Source organism: Bombus terrestris, chromosome 6 (genome assembly GCF_910591885.1).
Source record: "Bombus terrestris chromosome 6, iyBomTerr1.2, whole genome shotgun sequence".
NCBI lineage: Eukaryota > Metazoa > Arthropoda > Insecta > Hymenoptera > Apidae > Bombus > Bombus terrestris.
In genome coordinates, this window is record NC_063274.1 from 6,973,873 (window position 1) to 6,995,773 (window position 21,901).

Genomic DNA, 21,901 nt, shown 5'->3' on the forward strand with positions numbered 1-21,901 from the left:
ATTTCATTAATACTTAGACTGATTAGATTTTATTCATATTTTAAGGTCAAATATGGAATACAATAACATCAATACTAATATCTACTTTTTTGTGCGAATTACACACTACTACTAATTTTACACTACTTTACTTTTACACTACTTTCTTTACACTACGTTTTACTACTTCGTTAACACACTACATACATACACTACTTCTTTTCCCGATGGCTGAAACTAATCGTTGATGTTTATAAGCTACGAATTTTGTCCACAGCGCCATCGGAATCTTTATTGAGAAATTAAAATACTACAATTACTATCACTGAACTCAACATCCATAATACACTATGTTTTTCAAGTTTAGATGAACGATTCACAATAACCACATCAGATCCAAACCAATAGCCTGTGTCAACCTCATCCACGCACTGAAACTCGCAACATCGGCGTCCAATGCGGAATTTCTTGCAGCTCTGTAATAAAAAGAAATCGATTAATTGTACGGATCAATCGTCACTAGACTACTCGAAAATCCAGGTCATTCAAAGAATGAAAGAAAAAAGAATTGCTCCAATTCAACCATTGCCTTTGCAAAACTAGTATTTGAGAACCATTGGTCAAATATATTATAACACTAAACGTACATTTCGGGAAGAATAATTTGTGCTATGAAACAAAATTTCATCAGCAGTTTCAACTTAAATATAGATCCGACGATTATTTACGAACAAATAGTATAAATCTTTTAGCAATATGAAATTCGCAATATTTATTCAAATATTTATATTTATAGTACGCCATTAGCAAAGAAGACATGTTTGCGTGCGTTATCGATTTTACGCTTTTGCCACGCAAACATGGAAATTGCGATTCAAAATTGAATTTGCAATGGAAACGGTTGACGTTACGACATCAATAACATATTTCAAAAACATTGATGATATCATACGGAATCAGAGAGATTCTATGAGAAGTTAAACGCATAATCATCCTATTGTAAATAACAGGAACAGAAAGTACACAAGGAATAATACAGAATCATCCTATCATCCTATCCTATTATACAGGATTGCTTTGATTCGAGCTCAAACATAGGCAAATCTGAAAGAATTTTTCGCAGAATTTCCTTCCCCTTTGAATTGGCTTTTATACAGAACGACTTTAATCTTTTCAAGGAAATACCTATAGAGTGTGACGATCTATGATTTTAAATAGAGAGGTATATCTGAAAAGAGGTGGATGTAAAACGTAGCATATAAAACGTAGATCAAATCTTTATTCAAGGATTTTTTCTCTTCGCAGAGAATCAGGTTTTCAAGAACGATCGAATATGTATGTACTCGATTTACACGTGAAGTTGTCATTAAAAATATTGTTGCGTTTAAAAAGATAAATATTGATTTAAATTTAACGAAATTGTTAGTCCAATTGTTTTAAGCTTAAAGATATGTAGGTGTCACATTTATATATTGAAAATCTGGGAGCGGCATTAATTAACAAATCTAGTCACGCGCACACGTACTTTAAAACCATGCTTGAAAATCGATATTCCCTGAAACAATGCATCGTTCTGCGCTTCCAATTTATTTTCGCACGAAGAATCAGTCCATTCATCGTTGCCGTCACCATCGCTACTGTAATCTATATTACTCGAATAAATTCTATATCTTGATTGGAAAATCGCATATTTTAACGAACTTTCTGTGTGTGTGTGTGTGTTTTTTTTTTTTTTTTTTTTTTTTTTTTTTTTAATGATTTTAATTGGCAATTTCCGAAATTGAACTATAGCTTGAGAATAAACCGATAATATTTGAGAGTATATATACATACATACATCATGTTTTTGATGGGTTTTGTAGTAAAATAATTGTAGAAAAAGCAAACTTTTTAAGAAAAAATTACCATATTCGAGTAATAAATTATAGAAAATTACCAATGTAATTTAAAACTTAAAAAGAAGAATCTATTACACGTAATAAAGAGAAGGACTTGTTCACGAACGGCAATTCAACAAATACAGTCGTTGCAGAAACATAGTTTTACAAGGGAGAAGAATCTCTCTAGGAACTCGACGATATCACGCCAAGCGAAAATTCAATAAAGTGATTACTAACCGTATTACCAGCGGCAATCGTGTTACGGCAATTCGTAAATAAGTTAGTCGTCTATTTGGAGAAACGTCGCTGGCAATATCGTCACATTTTAATTACGTCAGCGCTATCAATTGGTCTTGGAAGAAAGTTTTCCATTATGTACTTTTGCCCACGGCGTCGTTCCAACAAATGAATCCGAGTTTTGAATCGCTTTCTCTTATATCACGAATTTGTAACGGTGTTTCTTCAAACTTTAAACGATTGTAATGAATGCCTTTGCGTACAAAGACTGATACCTGGTTTGACTAGAAGCTTCAGCTAATTAGTGCCCCAGTTAATTTGGATGTTCACTACCACGCCACTTAAGAAGTGGCTTCGTGTCCGAGCGGATTTCCCCCAGGTAAAAAAAAAAGAAAAAGAAAAAGAAAAAGAAAAAAAATAGTTAATTTGGATGTTATAAAATGTTATATAACTTATCTAGAAGAACTTATCTTCTACTTGGTAGTCGCATAAGAGAAGACCGAGCCATTGAATCGCTCAAATAGATCAGCTGATTCGCTTAACGTATTTTTACTTCCGATGACGTAAACAAGAGCAGAAAGTACACAAGTAATAATACAGAAATGTCAAATGTACAGAGGAATAGATTTCGTTAAATCATTAGCACGTAACATTTCCTTATAATTCTATTTGTGCATAGCAAAATAGCTTGTGTGCTTTCATGAATTATAATTGATATTTAGAAGCTTTCATGTAGGTAGATATATAACTCGTGTTAATTAGTAATTTAACAATACATCATGACAACATAACATTTTCGTTTCTTCGTTTATCTCGTTATGCGCGTAAACGAATGTGTAAATAAAGACATATAATCAACGATAACATGTAGTGGCAAGCATGATAATTATCGACAAAGGAGAATATTGGTGAAATGATTGTGGTGATTTCACTCGGTGTATCGGTAAATAAACTTTGATAGACATTGCCGGTGAATTCGCTGCCGGTGAAATCGTGTCGATGAAATAATTGTCAGTGATTTAAAGATAACCCAATTTATTGATCTCCCCTTCATAGAGTTGTACGTCTCTCTATAAAACATTTAGCTTAGTCACACTAAACTGAACTGGACTGGACTGCAAGTAAGAAGATTGAAATGCAAAATTCACGTGTGAGATGGAAAGTTCGATAAGGCGATTATGTATATTAACCCGAAAGAAAGCTTATGGCTTTGCAACGCGTTACACGCAACACGGAATTTCCCTCGCTGAAATAATCCTATTACAACGATACGATTTTCCTTAACAGATCTCGCAATTTAATTCTCCCTCTACAACTTTTTATTAGGTTTGAAACACGAGAGTTTCGAAGCTCTGCAAAGTCTCGCGAATCTAGAAATCGAGTTTCAACGTATTTTCGCTTCTTATTTTATAGCTGTTAATAGTTATTATCTCACTCTGCACGTACATCAAACGAGTACTTATGTAAATCCAAAGGAAACGGAAACAACCGAGAATAATTGAGGATAATTCGAATACGTACCAGGCGGCAATACAATTTCTCGCGATTAGTAAAGTGTTTCGCAAAGAAAAAAAAAGAAGGAAAATTGTATCGGAGAAATAGGGGAAAAACGGTGGCGTACATCAAGCAATCTTTATGGCTGTAATACATTTATTATTCATTTATGTTCATTTTCTATCGCGTAACAGACGTTGAAATAACTGGCAGAACGAGCATATAAATCTTGTATCGCTCGACCTGACTTCTCCCGATGGAAAAATATTCACCAGCCTGGGATCGTGCATCGCTAATTACTCCGTTCTACTTTTCGAACGCGTTTCCATCCATACAGAAAAGCAAGAAGGCAAACCCTATCGCACAGTCATGAAGAGATGCAAAAGCAAGAAACCAAGCAACGACATGCCGATCGACATGGTGGAAGCAGTCCTACAGAGGCTATTCACCATGGGACACGGACCCTCCCATTACGAGGGCCGCGAAAAGGCAGAGACCGAAGAAGAAGAAGACATCAGCTTCAGCGTCGTCATCGGCGAAGGCGATGTCGTCGATGCCGCCGGAAGAATGAACACCAAGAAGGCTGCAGGAGTCGATGGAAGACTCCTGGACTGCTGGAAGCAGGAGCTGGAAGCAAGCTGGAACCAGACTGCTGGAAGACGGCCAGAGTAATACTGCTAAGGAAGCCGGGAAAGGATCGCGTACCGGCCGATAAGCTGGGAGTATTCCCAGCCATGAGCAAGATCTGGGAAAAATGCTTTAAGAAGATCATCGAGAGATGCATCGGAACGGACCCGTTCCATCGGAGGCAGTATGGGTTCAGAAAGAAGAATTAGCTTAGCGAATACCGATAAGAACAGGAAGAAGCTGAAACGGGCACAACGAACGGCCCTGTGCATAACAACGACGGCATACCGTACCGTCTCCCACGCGGCACTTTGCGTGTTGACCGGGAATCTCCCGATCTACATAAAGATAAAGATGCTCGGAGAGACTTACGAGAGGAACAAGATCCATAAGACCAGGATCGGCGCGGATGACGGCAACGAGCTGAAAGCGCAGGGAAATGGAGGAACTGGAGGCGCAAGGAAATTAATACCGAGTGCGCTGCTATTTACCAAAAAGAAGATGGACATCGATCATCACACCATGCAGCTGTTAACCGGGTATGGGAGTGTGGCGGCACTCGACAAGCCAAATACCACCACTCGACACTAACTAGTGTCGGACGACGGCAGCGACATCTACAGCCCCCAGTGACAGTTACAGCGGACCAGGCCCAACTACTACAACTATCACGCACGTCCAATAAATATATAACGCACACACGGCCACCTCTACAGGAGTTTTGGTGTCTATAGAAAGAGGATTGGCAAGAGCAGCGACAGCAACTGTCTCGACTGTGGAGACCCTAACGACGATGCAGAGCACGCCCTGTTCACGTGCCCGAAGTGAACGGACAGAAGGATTGAGCTGGAGAACGCTCTTGGCGAGAAGATAGACGTGGACAATCTGATCGCCACGGTGACCGCCAAGAACGAGAGCTGGGATAAATTCAGGCAATTTCGCAAGACCGTCATGTCTCACAGGAGGGTGACAACGAAGGCCTTGAAGGAGGCAAGGAGGAGAACGAGAGCAACAACAACTACTCGGAGCAGTGAAGGCAGAGATACAAGACAACAAAGAACCACAGAAGGAGATCAGCCCAGTATTCCGAACTAGCTGAGAAGATGACGAGAGCAATACAGAATATACAGAATAACTGCCCGAAGAAGAAGATACAACGGGGCATGAAAGGACAACCTGATGACTGCCGACAGGTTTTACCGGGGTTGTCTGTCCTCAAAGCAAAGGAAAAAGGAGGAGGGGTTTTTAGTGGGTATGGCAACAACATCCGCCCGAGTCCCACATAACCCAGTGATCCGCATCACTGGGTATGCGTAACAGCATTTTCCCCTCCTCACGCAAAAAAAAAAAAAAAAGAAAAAAAAAAAAAAAAAAGAAAAAAAAAAAAAAAAAAAAGCTATACACTCTATCAATTTTAAGTTGTTAATTTCGTTATTATATAATTTTTCTTAGTCTATACTGAATCCAGGAAGAAGAACTTTCATCCAATTACATACTTCATTAATTCATGAATTATATTCGTTACCGTACGTACAAAAAGAAAGTTGACTGATATAAAAATTCAAAGGATAGAACTTCTAAGCTCGCGATTGGAAACAGATTCAGTTCAATGGTTTAATTTGCCATTTAATTGAATTCTCTGGCAATTTCAGCGAACTGTGGGCTTTAAAAGTGTCCCGCATTCAAACGCAAGACTTCTCCTCCACCTTTCCCTTTCTTTCAATTCCAACCTCAAGTAATTGACCTATTAATTCGACGATATATTTACATGCTCGCAAGGGATTCAAACAACTTCGTTTAACTGCGTTAAATTCGCAATTATAACCAACACGAATGTCTCAATCAATGTGCAGCTCGAAACAAATAAAAGATAATTAACTTTTCAATATAACGATTGATATGTTTGATGAAGAAAAATTTATGAATTTTTAAAAACGTCTCCTAGTACATTTAGCATTTTTATGATAAAAACTTAGAACACACACGCACACATATACTATTCCATGAAATGATTTACACAGCTATGAGTCTAATCCTATGATATTATAAAGGGATGAACGAACTTTTCCTAATAAATATAACTTTATACAAAATCTTGTTTAAAAAAATTAGTTTTTTATTCTCATTAAATTAATTTAATATCAGAATATATAATTTTAGTCGTTATCAAAATTTTATGTCAAATGCGTTCATAGATACATATATAAATAAATGTCTAATCCTATGTATTTATTTCAACTGAAATCTTAACTTAAATATTTATTAACAATATTCTGACGAATATGCAATGAAAGATAAAAACAACTTTATTTTTCTTATAGAATGTCTCATGCTTCTTACTCATTTTATGTTTCTCGTTGTCAATGCGTAACTACTTATCAGCCGCATGAATGCTAAGTTTTACTACTGAGAAACGAAGAGACATATAGATGCAAATATACGCTACCTCGCGTGAAAAAAACATCAGATACATTAACCAGAAGGAATATCCGATACATATAAAATTCATAGCGTAGTTATTTATACATACGGAATAATTCTTTCTGTATGAAATATTCTTTCTTCTGAATTCTTATTATAAATGTATGTCCATTTTCTACCTTAAAATGTCTCTCCTTTGAAAAACTCCATTTAAATATAACGATTAACAAAATATTACCAATAAAAATATTAAAACGAGATGCTGAAATAACCTTTTAATGAAACACAAATGATTATTTCAACTTTAATTCTGTTAAATTTGAATTGAATCATTTATAAACCGAACAGGTGTATAAAATTTTATTGCGTAAAAATCGTGAAGCTGAAAATTAGGAACGAATAACGAATGAGTAACCTAGTTTCATTAAAAGGTACGTGTACGCCGATCCGCGTAACAACTTCGACACTCCAATTATTATAAAGCATGTATCCTTCAGAGATTTTTTGCGCGAACGCAAGATACCTTTTACACGTGCAACTGAATAAGTGGAACGTGATTTTCAATATTTCTTCTTGTAGAACTTGTAACAACGTAACTGTTTCACGAATATTTTCCCTGACACTTTTACAACGATGCGTAGAAATCTCCTTTTCTAATTAATAATTTCAGCATTTCTCTGAACAGTTTCGTTGCGATTAAAAAATATACAAAGCTTACGACGTGCTTGTTTAAAAATATTTATATGGAACAAGATTTCGAATTTGTCACATCAATCGCGATCTCAGCAGGTGTAAATTAATTCGTTCTAATGAACGAATAAATTAAACGGCTCGTGACAAAAATTATCCCTGTCCATGTTTGTCTTTCTAAAACTAATTCAAGGCGAGTTAAATGAATCGCTGTGTACCCTATTCGCGCAGCATGTGTTTTAACGACCAGCATGCAAGCGTTAACGGTGTACTTTAGTTTCTCATGGTTGTGTTCAGCTGGTTGCTCTTAGAATGAGCATATACTTACAAAAGGAGGTGAACAGAACATAGCCTGGCACCATTTTGGCTCCATATGATAGCAGACGCAGAGGTTGCAAACCGATGGTCCCGGCACATACGTCATTCCATGCGAGACGGCTTTTCCTTCAAAATCAGTACAATCTTCTCCTAAAGCCACTGAAAACGATTACCAGCGTCAATATCTTTGCCACTCGACAATCGTACGCGCAGTTACGCTAACCGTTTTAACGCCACGCAGCGTGATCGCTCTATTCGCGTACGGTGGTAAATTGTGCCACGATGTATGGTCACGATCATTAATTCGCAACGCGCTCAAGCGTGCTCGTCGCGAGTCATATCAGAGTTTCCTCTCGTAATTACTTGTTTTTCAAATAATCATAAACCAAATAAAAAAAAAAAAAAAAAACCAATTTAAAAAATTACCTCTTGAATCGGAAAACCAAATCCTGCATTATAGAATGTTATCACGCAAACGAAACGCAGAGCATAAATATTTCGCAAACTTTTGAGTGTTTGTTGTAACGCTTCCAGTATAACCGATGAAATGAAGCGCGAGCACGTCGAACGGTAATATTTCGATGAAAAAAAACAGGATGAAAAAGGGCAGCGCGATCGCGTCGATCGGTACTCCTGGCAAATAAATAAACGAAGCGCTATCGCGCTGCATAGCACAAACCGATACGGAGTCTTGAAACATCCGACACTAAAACGGTTAATAACATTACGAAAACGACCGTACCAGGAAATTTTTGTTCAACGGATCCGCATTGCGGCTATCACGATGCTTCTTCGTTGCATCGATGCTTCATCGATGAGATTAAAGCACCGTTGAAATAGGTTATTCGATTTCTTACATGGGGAAAAAGTTTTTATATCGTGTTTGCTGTTTTACTTCGCAAGTGTGCTTCACAGTATACGTTAGAACTCCAAGTCGAGCTATCCGAGTTAAAGTCTCTTGAAACTTAAAACGGCGCTTAAAGGATATAGGTATAACAGAAGGTTCGTTTAAAATTCAAAAGTGTATATACGTACATATACATTTGAATAAAAATAGCGGATAATCTCAAGTAAAAAAGTAGGTTCGTGTTAGTAAAATGGTTTCAAAATACTTGTCAAAAGTCAAACGACTTGACTAATTAAGAATGGATGTAAGAGATTGAAAGCAAAGGGCATCTAAGAGTATCAATTAAGTAACAAACTCACGGTGACAAAGAGGTTTTCACTCGATCGAATTCAAATAAAACGGTTAATTTGAGCGAAACTTTAGGTACACGAGAAGCGACACGCGTCCTCAAGGACTACGAAGGTTCTACTCGAACGAATGAAAACTTTTCTCTGGCCCGGTGTGTATACACAAGACGTGCGAATTTAAAGTGCAGATTGTATTAATTGAAATAATTGCTTGGTTTGATCAAATTAATCGTTTTAAGCTGAAATGACGAAGGTCATCCAAGTAATTGATGTCCACTGTAATTATTTGTTAATCGCGCGTGGAATCGGAACGATTCGACCTCGTTCCAACGCGAATCGTTACTAAGGCAGAGACGACAATTAATAATTGTCGCGTCATTTGTTCGATCGTGTTCACAAATTCAAATACGGCTGAGTGGCGGAAACCATTTATAACACGTCCCGTACCGCGTAGGTCGTATACATATCTCAGGATGAATTTTTCGTACTTCGCCGCATATATTCTCCATGTTAGACATACCATAAAATATTTCGTGCAATCCCATATTCCTGTCTAATGTCAGGAATTCTCTTTCCATAGGTCTGCGTTTTCCATATTATCTATTTTGCTTATCAGTAAACATTCTTACAATTTGTGATTAATACTGTACGTACAAGAACGTTAAGTTTTTGACGTTGTAATATTTCACATGAAATAATAATGGCTGTATATCGACTAACTTATTAATTAATTAAATTCGTGTATATCAAATTTCCTATCATTTAATACTTTCGTGTAACTACAGGGATTTGATACTATGAAATGAAATATAAAACTTGGTAAAAAAACGCGCTTCGTTAGGAAATGAGGGTAATGATGCAAATATTTTTCGTAGCCATTATATAGAATTTCGATGGTATAATTAATCAGTATCAACTTACCAGCCCCTAACGGGAAGATAGTGACGAAAATAGTCTGCAAACAGATGATCGTAGCAAGTATTTTCGCATACAAGTCCTTCATGGTTGTAAAGGATCAGGAAATTTGTTGCTGTAGAATGGGAAAATCAGGTGTTTTAATATAAGTTGTGCGGGCACTGGAGTGCGTAGACCAGAAATATCTGCGACAAAAATCAGAATACATTTGTTTTCACATGATTGGATCAATTTTGTGTAAGACTAAGCTGATTGAACCTAACACGGGATAATTGTCCAACTTACGACCTTAACAAGCCCGCTTGATTCCCTATAAGTGCTTGAAATTGATGCTTGTATTCTTTCCAGATTAACAAGCTTTGCCCCCCCCCCCCCCTCCCTCTCTATTTCCTTAGATCGAGTTAGACTGCCACAACATATTATCTTTCTTCTTTTCTTTTCTTTTCTTTCGATCTTTTAAAGCCTTAAATCGCTGGTTATTATAGTGTATACATTCGATTACTCTGTAAGTCGTAAGTACATGTTTTACGTTATTTTTCATTTTCCAGCTAAATTCCACAAAAACAAGAAATATACTTCCAACGTGTTTTCACGTGTCTCTAGCAAAGATCTCAAAAACAAGTTGCGGCGCAATTTAAAACGACAAATAGCACCGTGTGTCTCGTTGTGGCAACGCACGCTTCGTCAGCTTTTTAAAAGCGCTCTCTGTCTGCTTTTTTCTCTCTTCACCGCCTATTCGTTTTTTCTTAACGAGTGAAACCGTTTTTACGAGGACGGGAGCACAGAAATGACGTACTGGCAATTCTGTTTCGTGATGACACAAGCAGCCCGGTTTCAGTGAATTAAACCTGGCCCCAAGCTTCCAATTATCTCTCCCTTCCTTTCCTTTATTTTTCCCTTCTATATCGAGTTTGAGGTTTTCTAAATTTCCATTACAATCAACTATGGCTTTTCTTTATTTTATATGTTAGCCGATGATTCATGGCAAAAGCGTCGGCTGTAAAAATATTTGGAGTTGCAACAGCAACAAGTGTGTTTTCTCAAACAGAAAATATTGGAAGCGTACTCGTTGGCAAAACAGTTCACGGATAGTTCGTCCTCTGCTTGTTATTTGTTTCAATACCGTTAGCAAATAAATTCATGAAACATAGTGGTATCGCATAAATTGAAAATAAAAGCTTTGCGTATACTTGGTAGTTGAACTTTGGCTATTATACGTATGTTATATATATATATATATAGAAGATTGCTTAGAATTTGGAGCTTAATAACATATCTCAAAATCATTGACATCAAAAAAGGTGAACCTTACTTACCAAATTTCCTTCCGTCAAATGATACATAAAAATTGAAAAAAATAATATACATAGTTTTGACTTTCTTCCGCATTATAATTTGAATCACTCGATTTATTCGACTAAAGATAATCAAGCAATAACCTCACTTTACACGTATTCTCATTAAGTGAAATAGATCACATCAGGGATTTTCAAAAGTCGATGGAACATTAATAGCGATTAATTATTTATGGATGTATTCTGCACGGTTAAAGCAATCGCCTAGTGAATTATCGAGTTCCAGGAATATGAGCGGTAAACAGGATTGCAGCTATAAATGACTCTCTAACGTGTATATTAGAGATGAATTTGATCATTTATCCTCATAATATGAAATACGCTTTTAAGTGGAAATCATAATTAACAATTTCTGGCAGCGAAAAGTAAATAAATCGATACGTTTAAATCAATATTAGAATTTCTTAATATTTTTATCAAATATTTTTATCAAATATTTTAACATCGTAGAAGTGTCGTTGGAGAGAAATATTAGGTTGTTCGAAATGTTTCTTTCGTTTTATAAAGAAATGATAGATGTACGATATTTTTTGCTTTATATTATTTTATTGAATTATGTGCGATCCACCTTTCTCCAATTTAATATAAAATAACATAAAGGAAAAAATGTTGTGTATCTATCATTTCTTTATAAAACGAAAGAAAATTTTGCGACAATCTAATAGAAATTTAGCTTTAACACAATATAAAAATGGATTGTTATGCCCCTAGGAGATAAGAACAATATGATTAATATTAATAATGAATACGTTAACGTAACGTAAAGCAGCTTTTGCAGAAGGCTATTTACCTGAAAATGTTTACTAAAGAATGATAACATGAATTTTCTTAAGTACCCCATTTGATACTTAATCTACTTTGTAAATACTGTACGTCCTAACTTTGAAAGAATGCAATTTTAGCCAGAATGTTTCAAATTACCTAGCTAGTTTCCTATTAATTAATTACCTAGTTTCCTTGTAATATAATTTATATTTACATTATCTCGCGTAATTCTTTCCACTTTATTGACTTCTAAACGTTAATGTAATATAATTTTTATAATATAATTTTAATCAAAGTTATTTAAAATTTGTAGTATCTCATCCCTACTAGAATAATATTAACAAATGTGCAGAGCTCAAGTCGAATAACACCGGCTCAGATAAATGATCATCAAACTTACTTTTGTTATCGTCGATGTCAGTGATTTTAAACCAGCCAACGTCCATGGCAATCAATATTATTTAGCCGGTCTTAACGCAATGTAAAAAGCAAAGAAAAGAGGAAGGAAGGAACAGGGAAACAAAGAGATAAAACGAATTTTTCATTTTCTCGAAACTAGATCGAGTTTCAAGCTGCTCGTAAAAGAGTCTGTAGCCAATCCGACTAAATTCGACGAACCGCGCTTTAAAATTCCCAGAGAACTGTGATAACCATCGAAATCTGTACAATTTGTCGATTCATCGCTTGATTAAAAAATGGAACAAAATGAGGCTGATCAGCCGAACTTCTTTGAACTTCTAATGATCCTTATCGTTATACCCTAGGTTGAATGCTACGATATAAGCCGAAACAGCTATAAGTAGGGTTCACGTGATTGCCGCCATCTATTATTCACGCGTTACACATTCGCCAGACAGACGCGTCTAACGGTTGACATTGTTTTCTACCCTCAGTTCCAACGCAATTACGTTGCTACGTGCAATCAAGTCTCGAGTGAAGCTAATGATAAGTTGTTGTTCGATCCTACACAATTACTAAAATTATTCAAATTAAACTAATTTAGTCTAAAAAAAAAAAACAAGTAATTTCGTTATATATTTCCTTTCATAATAAGCCATGGTTGGAATATAGTAGCTGACGAAAATATTCGTATATTTGTAGAAACATTTTAGGGCTGTATTATGCATAACGGCACTATAGAATTAATACTGTAACAGAATTCTACTATCATGGTTATGCTGGTAATATTCGAAACAAATCTGAAAATCTATGTAGATGTTGTAAGATATTCAGTACGAGTACTGTGCATTACTGGTATGTACATAATCACGACGAGATAAGGAAGGTACTGTTCTCTATTGCTCATCGCTACCCGTTGCTAGTAGCAACGTACTATGCATATATATCTCGTAAAGATTTTAAATGTAGCCAACGAGACCATTTTTAATATTTGACTATCGTGACCCATTACAGTTTCATCACTTTCAATTAATTGAACAGGACCCGCACCTTAAGACTAAAATACACAATATAAGTATGGCACAGAAAATCTTTTAAAATTTACGGACGACTATTTATGGTATTTAAAGGCAGCAAAGATAATAATTAGCTGCGGATTTTCCTCGAATCGTAGCATACGATATGGAATCTGATTATTAAAAATTACAGTGGAAATACAGTGGATTTCCATAAGATATTCGTGCTTGTGGCAATATTTGTGGAAATAAATTCTTAACCCAAATGGACAACCTCGATATTCGAGAAATTTCGTGAAGCTGACGTCAATGGCGATATGTACTGTTGTTGTGCTATCATTTCATAGTAAGCTGTATTGATTGCACTTCTATTCACGGAATTGATTTATTCCACACAAAAGTTGACAACAATAATCGAAAAAAGAAAAATATATTACCGCCTTTCACATCAGCATACACAAGCACATAGGATTTCACACGAATATACACACTTGTAAATTCGACGAAACGATCAAATTTAATTATTTTTCGATTTTTCGGGCATCAAGTACTACATCAAACGTTACACATCAAACGTTAAAATACGGCGAGCATACAAAATGTACAAACCACTCTAAATTAATTAACTTTGAACGTTATTGATTAATTAAAAAAAACCACTGTTGCGTTGAGTTTTACATTTTAAAAAGTTGTTATCCGTTTTTGCTTTGTTTAAAACTAAAAATAGGACTACGTTCATTGTAAGTCGTAAATATCCCTTTTATTTATTTAAACAAACAGATATTTAAACAAACAATTTATAAATATATAATTTATTTACGTATATTTGTAATATCTGTTTTATACATTTGTACAACCATTTATCCATTTATCTATTTTATTTGCATATAATTTTTATAGACTTTTTTTGTTTTTTTAAAGAACGAAAAATTGTGATTCTATTTTAAGACATGTCAGGCTGAAGCGATACGCGATATATATTTCTATTCGGATTTCACCGTCGTCGTAACCGATGCTATTGGAAACGTTTCACAATAGACGTCTTAGAAGCGCTTGCAATGTCCGTCATGTGTAAGGCTCTACCACTGAATCGCGGCTGCCATTTAGTGATTAAGGTCGATCACTTAGAGACGTTAATCCGCCATAATGGTGAGCAATACATCGAAGCCATTATTGAAAGCATAGTTACGCTTTAATTTCATCGATCTTATTCACAAATAGAAGTGTACAAATTATAGGATTTCTAAATATTTAGTTTAGTTAAAAGGAGATATGAAAATGACAGGTATATTCAAAGGATAAAACAGAACCGTACGATTGTAAAGTTTCAAATCATTATAACTATTTAAATTTGAAAAATCCTACTATATTTATACAATATATTTTTATTAAGAATGGAAGAAATTTCGAAAAATCCGCCAACACTTTTTGCTGTCGTCTTGAAGCACACCATATGTTAAGCTTCTTCGTCGTTACAAATTTTATCGCGGATGTAACGAATGTTTCGAACATGTAGCACGCACGCGTCAACGCCTACATTTGGATTTTAAATATATGTTTTATGCATTAAATGTATTTGTACTTTCTTGCGCAATTTCTTTTAATTTGTTACGATATGGAGGGTTTAATTACGTTTAAGATATCTATCTGTGAATCCTTTAAATTCAAAGTTCTTTAAAAAATTACGTTACGTAAAATAATCGTTTTTCCACTTTATTGTATCATAAGATAGTTACTTAAATTCATATTACTTAAAGAATCTTTCTACAGAAAGAATAAAAAAGAATAAAATCCTATATGTTAAATTTTACGTGGTTGATGGAATACATAGCGATGACGAGAACTAACTACAGACAACAAGAAACTATTAGCGAAGGCAACTGGTGACTATGAATGTCGTCTCTATAATATGCGGCGACTAAGGAGAACAACTACCAACTACGGATAACAAGTAACAACCAACTGTCTCGTTTCTAAGAGGCAACTAACTTGCAATTATCCTCCTTTGATGGTTTCTGTAGCGTGATATACGTCTTGAACGTAGTTAAAGAATATGGTCGCTGCTGAATGACGATTTGACAGCAAGGCGATCCCGCCAGTTCAAAGCTTGACATTGCAAGCTACCGAAAACCATTAATCTTGTTATCGAATATCTAGCTTTCAGAAGAACCCTTGTGATATGATATGACGTCATGACATTTTTATGACGAAGATGAACAAACACCGACCTCTAACGAAACAAATTTTTATTAAGTGCCGTATGTGGGTTGCAGGCCGGCCAACCAAGGAAATTTATCGAATGTATAAAGTAAAATATATACGAATATATTCGATATATCATAAAATGCCCGCGTTATATCGTCTAACAGCATAAAGAAAGCTGAATTTAAGGAATTAAAAAATTGAAATACCAATTATAAGAGAGTTAATTAAATTCAAACCTATCGATCTATCTCATAAAGACCTATATTTCCTGGAAATTGATATCTTCCGAATTCTAAATTCTCCTTAGAAAGTATCATAGAGAAAATATGAAACTTGAAAAGCACATCACGCTGATGCCTCGATAAACCGTCGTGTCGATAAATCCATGTGTCCGAGCGATGAATTTTCCCCAAACAACAAAAAACTGAAGGGAAATCTTCTTTGAAGAACGTGACAAGGTAGGGGAAGCGGGAACAATGATCACGCGATAAACTGATGGTGTACGTATAGAACGAGTGTTGCGAGAGAATTATCGAGAAACAAAAAAAGAAAAAATAATCGTTGGCCGGCGCGACTATACGCTGTCGACGGGCAAACAGCGACTGAGACTAACTGAAACGAACTCTGTCACAGTATGAGCACGGGCTGCGTTCGCGGGTCGATCGAACACGTTCTGCGCCTCTCCTCGGCACCGGCGTCAAAGCCACCCCCGATGGCTGCAACGCACTGGTGCACTTGCAACATCAACCACTGGTCCTTCCTTTTTCGTGTGATATTATACCAGCATCTGTGATGCCATTTCAAAGACCGCAATCAAAGCATTAAATGCCAGATTAAAGCGACGCGATAATATTACCCCAATATTCGTCCGCAAATGTTACCGTATAGATCTTTAATTAAGCATTATTATGCTTCGAATAATTTACTATCACATGTTCCACAAGAAAACATATGTTTCACTTTTCCCCGTAGTATGATTGTAATTTATAACAAATATTTATAATTTATAATTTAAAATATTTATAATTCACTGAAAGTATCTTCCTGTCACGATTATAGGCGTAAAATGTCAAATTAAAAGTACAAAATTAAAAACATATGGTATCCCGAAACCAAACGTACGACATGGCGAATCACGATGATACGATAAAAATTGATCTATGTCTTGATTTATTCAAACAGAACGAACTTACTCGAACTTTTCCAGAATAAACGATTTATTCGATAATATCCGTCACCAGCTTCTCTTCCTTCAACGGTAACAACTGACACCGAAAGCTCGAGAGACCCGAACGGTGAGACGTACCCAGAAGCAATGCGGTTACCTGGGCAAAGAGTCCCAAAGACTAAGGACGTGGGAAATTTCGAGAAACGGAAATGGAAACTGGAGTGGCGCGTCAATCAGCACTGACGGAAACTAATAAAAATGGAAAAAACCAAACTAATTCGTTTCACAAATTATTAAAACGATATTATTCAAAATTTCACTTGATTTTCTCACTGCACACGTCAATATTTGTCGAAATATCAATATTAAAAAGTTAATAAAAAAAATATCCTCTTTCTTCATACCTGTCTTTCTCCCGGGCGGCGAAGGAATACTAGAATGTTCGAGAACAACGGATACTTTTTGATTTTATCTCAATATCAATTTCAATCTTTTTAAACGAAATATAATCTGAACGATGAAACGTTTGATCATATAATGTTCTTCGTTCGATGCTAAAGGAAACTGAGAAGAAACATCGAAAATTCATTAATAAAACGAATTTCTTTGTTTCTGTGAGATAATAAACTTGATATACGTATTGATTTTTAAAATCAATATAGCTAACCAATGGGCACACTTTTAACAAGGCTGATGGAACATACCAAAAATCTTTCAAGGTGGTCTTGGCAACGGAAGAGTCGAAAATATGAGAATTATAAATGAAAAATTCTAATATTTTACAGCTGGCAACGATAAAGAACTCCAGATATTCTCCTAATTAATTTACAACAAATTCGCGTATATGATCGATAGCTGACGTCATTGTGTCCCACAGCTCTTGTAAAACGATAAGAATTTCCTGGAAAAGCTTGTAACCACGAAATGAAAAAGATGATAAAACTTCTAACAAGAGTACTGAGACGAGCAACTTTGTACTTACCCCTTCGGAGTAGGGAACGTGATTAAACGTCCGCGAGTTCGAAACTTTTGTAAGTCACTGCACGGCCGCTGCTTATGGTGGAAATCTAATAGATATAAGTACAGAGCGCGTGAGCGAACTAAAAACGCGATATAGGGATAAAGAGAGAGACCGTTCCGTCCTTCTCTAATGCCCGCGTACTTGTACCGGAAATATGTAACAACGGTAAACGAGCGCCGTCAGTGTCCACTAGTGTGCATGCCTGATTAAACAAGGACAGAAAATGCTTATATACAGCCTTCTCTTTCTATTTCAATGTCGTATCCATCTTACTATATAGTAGACAGGACTCGACTATTCCATCATTATATTCGCACCCTGCTTATGTGTGCGAACAAATCGTTCGTCTCCTGTTTGATGCTCAGTTTTCAACGGAGTTGAAGGGAAACTTTATAAGAGAAAGGAAGTTACGGATTGTCTCAAAGTGATAAACGAAAATTCTCGTAACTATCGAAAAACGATAGTCAATACAAGGATATCATTATCACATTTAAAACTATCACAATGAACGGTGATTCGTCGCAGCAAGGTACCACGAATAAGATATCTCAATCTAAAGAGGTAAGGAATATTCTAGATTTTGGGACTTTGGAACTTCCATGACAGTCATGAGTGTGTTTCGTCATTGATATGCCATATTGCGTTTTTCACAATTGTCGTTCATTTTTTTGATTGATTTTATATCTATGATTTGTATTTGATTTTGTATCTATGATTTTTTCTTTCGATAATTCTTATAATTATTGTCAATAATTAATTATTTATAACCATTTACGCTGTATTATATATCATTAGGATTTATCTTTGCGCGTATCAAGATAGTAGATAACAAAATTATGTGTAACAAATTTATTAAACTCGCAATGTAACAGAAAATTGCATGAAAATCTTTATATTATTAATAATTATTGTTAATAATAAAAAAAATAAATGTCGCATTAGGAGGAGAGTCATACTTCGGAACGTAATCGGGACATATTGTACCTTAATGTGATTATTATTGTGATTATTGTGATTAGTGTGATTATTTGGTACACAATGGGTGAGTACATTGCAATTTAGATATCTTCTTAGTTGCAATTTTTTCGAATAATATCGGTGACCAATCGAAATAGAAATTAGTGCGGAAAGAGGGGAAGGAATCAAAATTTGAAAATCGACATCGGTAGCTCGGTTGTTATAGAATAACTCAATCGATAACGTAGTTTAACTAGTTATAAATGAAAATATATTTAAATTCAAACTTTAAAAATTAGAAATTAAAAAGCAGAAGGATAGAAATAGAATAGATAGATAAATAGAAAGGATAGAAATAAAACAGTTGTCCCAATTGATGATTATCGTATAGTGTGTACTCATAGCATAAAATTTGTTCAATGAATTAAAAATTATATTTTTTAGATATGTTGGCATTAGCGATGTATTAATCCGGGAAGCTCGTCTATCTCGGAAATATCGAGTCTGGGACAACGTCAATTTGGAGATTATTCTTAGAGAATATGAAAATTATTACAAGATAAAATTCCAAAAATATCCTATATTGTGTAAGAAAATAACTGAAAAGGAAATAAAGACGAGGGAAATGACAAATGCGAACAAAGTGTAAGAATTTAAATTATTTAACACTATTCAACTTTCTCAACATATTCAATGCATCTATTACAATATCATTCAATCTTCAAAGAAGTAGTAAAACTTGTCAAATCTGTTAGCAAACAAACGAGAAGTGAGTCTGTATCTGGGTCTGTCGAAGGGAGGAATGCACAACAGAAGATGAGGGGTGATGCTACCGATGATATTAATCTTGCAATGACAGTGACAACAATTTCTGCCAATGAAAACGATGGATCTTCATCAGAAGAGCTTCATCAAAGAGCTTCATTTAACGTCTCAATGGAACAATCCAGGCAATCAAAGATATCAAAATGTGCTCGGGACCTTTATATAGACAATCCAGAATTGCAGAAGATTGCTCAAGACATTTTATCTGTAAGTTATTTTCGATTAATATACGTATTGTAAAGCTTTTTAAAAATAAAATACCTATCCTTGGATAAACAATCCACTGTATATCAATATCCAACAAATGTATTGTTGTATATATCTGTATATCTGTATACACTGTATACACTGTATATCTGTATACACTGTATACACTGTATATCCAACAAATAGCTTGGATAAACAATCCACTGTATATCAATATCCAACAAATGTATTGTTGTATATATCCACTGTATATCCAACAAATACCTTGGATAAACAATCCACTGTATATCAATGACGTAGGGATTTCAGTAAAGCTTTAAATAATGAATTACATAACACTCGAGGAAATTAATACAGAGATTATGCACCATTTCATCTTTGTATTGTCGCAGGAAATCATACTGAAAGAATTAAATGTATATTGGGACAACATTGCAGGCCTAGAGGAATGTAAATCTGCCATTAAGGATGCCATTGTGTATCCCCTTAAATACCCTATCTTTTTTAAAGGCCCATTTGCTCCCTGTAAAAGTATTCTGCTATATGGACCACCTGGTACAGGTAAGATACTCGTATTTCTTTCATTCCCATACATGTTTACAAGCAATTATGAAATAGGGAAGACGATGTTGGCGAAGGCAGTCGCAACAGAATGCCAATGCACCTTTTTTAACGTAACGACCAGCTCATTGGTGGACAAATGGAGAGGTGATTCCAAGAAGTATATCCGTGTAAGTTGATTTCCTTTGTCTATGAAGAAGAGATTCTAGGTTTAAAAAAGATTTGTTTTTATTTGTCGTCATTCATATATAAATAGAATAGTTGTTTGGAAAACGAAATGATATTACGTTCGTGATGAAACAATGAATTTAAGGAATTTTGAATATAATATTTAATAAATAATAAATACATTTGTTAAACTGAACAGGTTTTATTTGAACTTGCCTATAATAATTCGCCTACAATTATTTTTATCGACGAGATTGACTGCATAGGAACAAATAAAGGAGTAAAGTATACATTGTCTGAATCTGCAAAGACATTCAGATCAGAACTTCTTTTTAGATTGGATAGATTAGTAATTAACAAAAATTCTGATGTAGTTCTTTTGGCCGCAACTAATTGCCCTTGGTATGTATATCATTTATAGCTATTTCAATGTTTTCTAAGTAGAAAATATCTTAATATCATAATTATTCATTATCTTAATCTTAATTATTGTGTTGTTCGGAATATTCCTTCGTTATTATTAATATAACAGAACAATAATATTTATTGTAAATATATTATTAGGGATATTGATGCAACTTTACGCAGACGCCTTGAAAAGAATATATACGTATCATTACCAAACGAAGTTACTCGATTTTATATGTTCAAATTATACCTTAGCAACCGATTATTAGAGAATATGGATATTGTGAGTCACATAATAAAATCTACTGAAAAATATTCTTGTGCTGATATAAAATTGCTTTGTACGCAAGCATGGCTGCTAGAAATGAATCCAATGTTTAAAAGACTTGAAAAAGGAGAAACATCTACTACGACTTTGAAATATGAATTAAAGAATTATAAAATAATAGCAAAATTGTTAAAAAAAATGTCACCTACAGTTACGGATGTGGATAGATATGAAGCGTGGAATAAATATGTATGCCATAAGAACATATTTTAAAAAATATAAATGGTTATCATATAAAAATATAAAAATATAAAAATATAAATGGTTATAAATTATTAATATAATTATCGTTCGAAAAATTGTTCATGTGCGTGCATGTATGTGTGCGCACGGGCTATAAACAAGTTTTAAATGTCTTTCTACATATATACGTGGTATACATATTCCCTATATAATATAATATATATAATATATATAATGTAATATAATATATAATATGTGTAATCTGAGTGGTAATATAGCCATGTATTAAATATTATTTAAATATTATTATTAACGCATGTATGGACTCAGAACACATATATGCGTTTTTTGCAAGTATTCCGCATGGCCTAACGACAGATATACGCGTTTGTCGATTTTTCCGACCAAGTAGAAGTAATACTATTACATTTATGATACATTTATGATACAGATACTGATACATTTATGTGAGGACAGTCGCATGTAATTATCGAGAAGAAAATGTGTTGTTTGTGTGAAAAATAAGAGAATGCAGAAAGTGCGATGTCGGATTATATATCGATAATTGTCTTGAAATTTT

General features: G+C 34.8%; 2 protein-coding genes across 6 annotated transcripts; one reads left to right on the forward strand and one right to left on the reverse strand.

Moving 5' to 3' along the window:
- Positions 1 to 10: 10 nt before the first annotated feature.
- On the reverse strand, positions 11 to 17,705 carry LOC125385290. 4 transcript variants are annotated; one of them, XM_048406646.1, is made up of 4 exons: positions 17,646 to 17,705; positions 9,762 to 9,940; positions 7,657 to 7,805; positions 11 to 455 (listed from the first exon to the last, which is right to left on the reverse strand). In XM_048406646.1, exons 2-4 carry the CDS (start codon positions 9,841 to 9,843, stop codon positions 282 to 284), a joined length of 405 nt encoding a protein of 134 aa, XP_048262603.1. In that variant the 5' UTR covers positions 9,844 to 9,940; positions 17,646 to 17,705; the 3' UTR covers positions 11 to 281. The 4 variants fall into 4 exon arrangements, with proteins under 4 accessions (XP_048262603.1, XP_048262601.1, XP_048262600.1 ...); XM_048406644.1 differs by lacking the exon at positions 17,646 to 17,705 and adding an exon at positions 16,689 to 17,218; XM_048406643.1 differs by lacking the exon at positions 17,646 to 17,705 and adding an exon at positions 12,276 to 14,582.
- Positions 17,706 to 17,936: 231 nt separating this feature from the next.
- On the forward strand, positions 17,937 to 21,372 carry LOC125385283 (katanin p60 ATPase-containing subunit A-like 2). Of its 2 annotated transcripts, XM_048406626.1 has the most exons (8): positions 17,937 to 18,245; positions 18,627 to 18,726; positions 19,086 to 19,286; positions 19,397 to 19,673; positions 20,066 to 20,234; positions 20,292 to 20,404; positions 20,602 to 20,804; positions 20,967 to 21,372. In XM_048406626.1, exons 3-8 carry the CDS (start codon positions 19,267 to 19,269, stop codon positions 21,349 to 21,351), a joined length of 1,167 nt encoding a protein of 388 aa, XP_048262583.1. In that variant the 5' UTR covers positions 17,937 to 18,245; positions 18,627 to 18,726; positions 19,086 to 19,266; the 3' UTR covers positions 21,352 to 21,372. The 2 variants fall into 2 exon arrangements, with proteins under 2 accessions (XP_048262583.1, XP_048262584.1); XM_048406627.1 differs by lacking the exon at positions 18,627 to 18,726.
- The last annotated feature ends 529 nt before the right edge of the window (positions 21,373 to 21,901 follow it).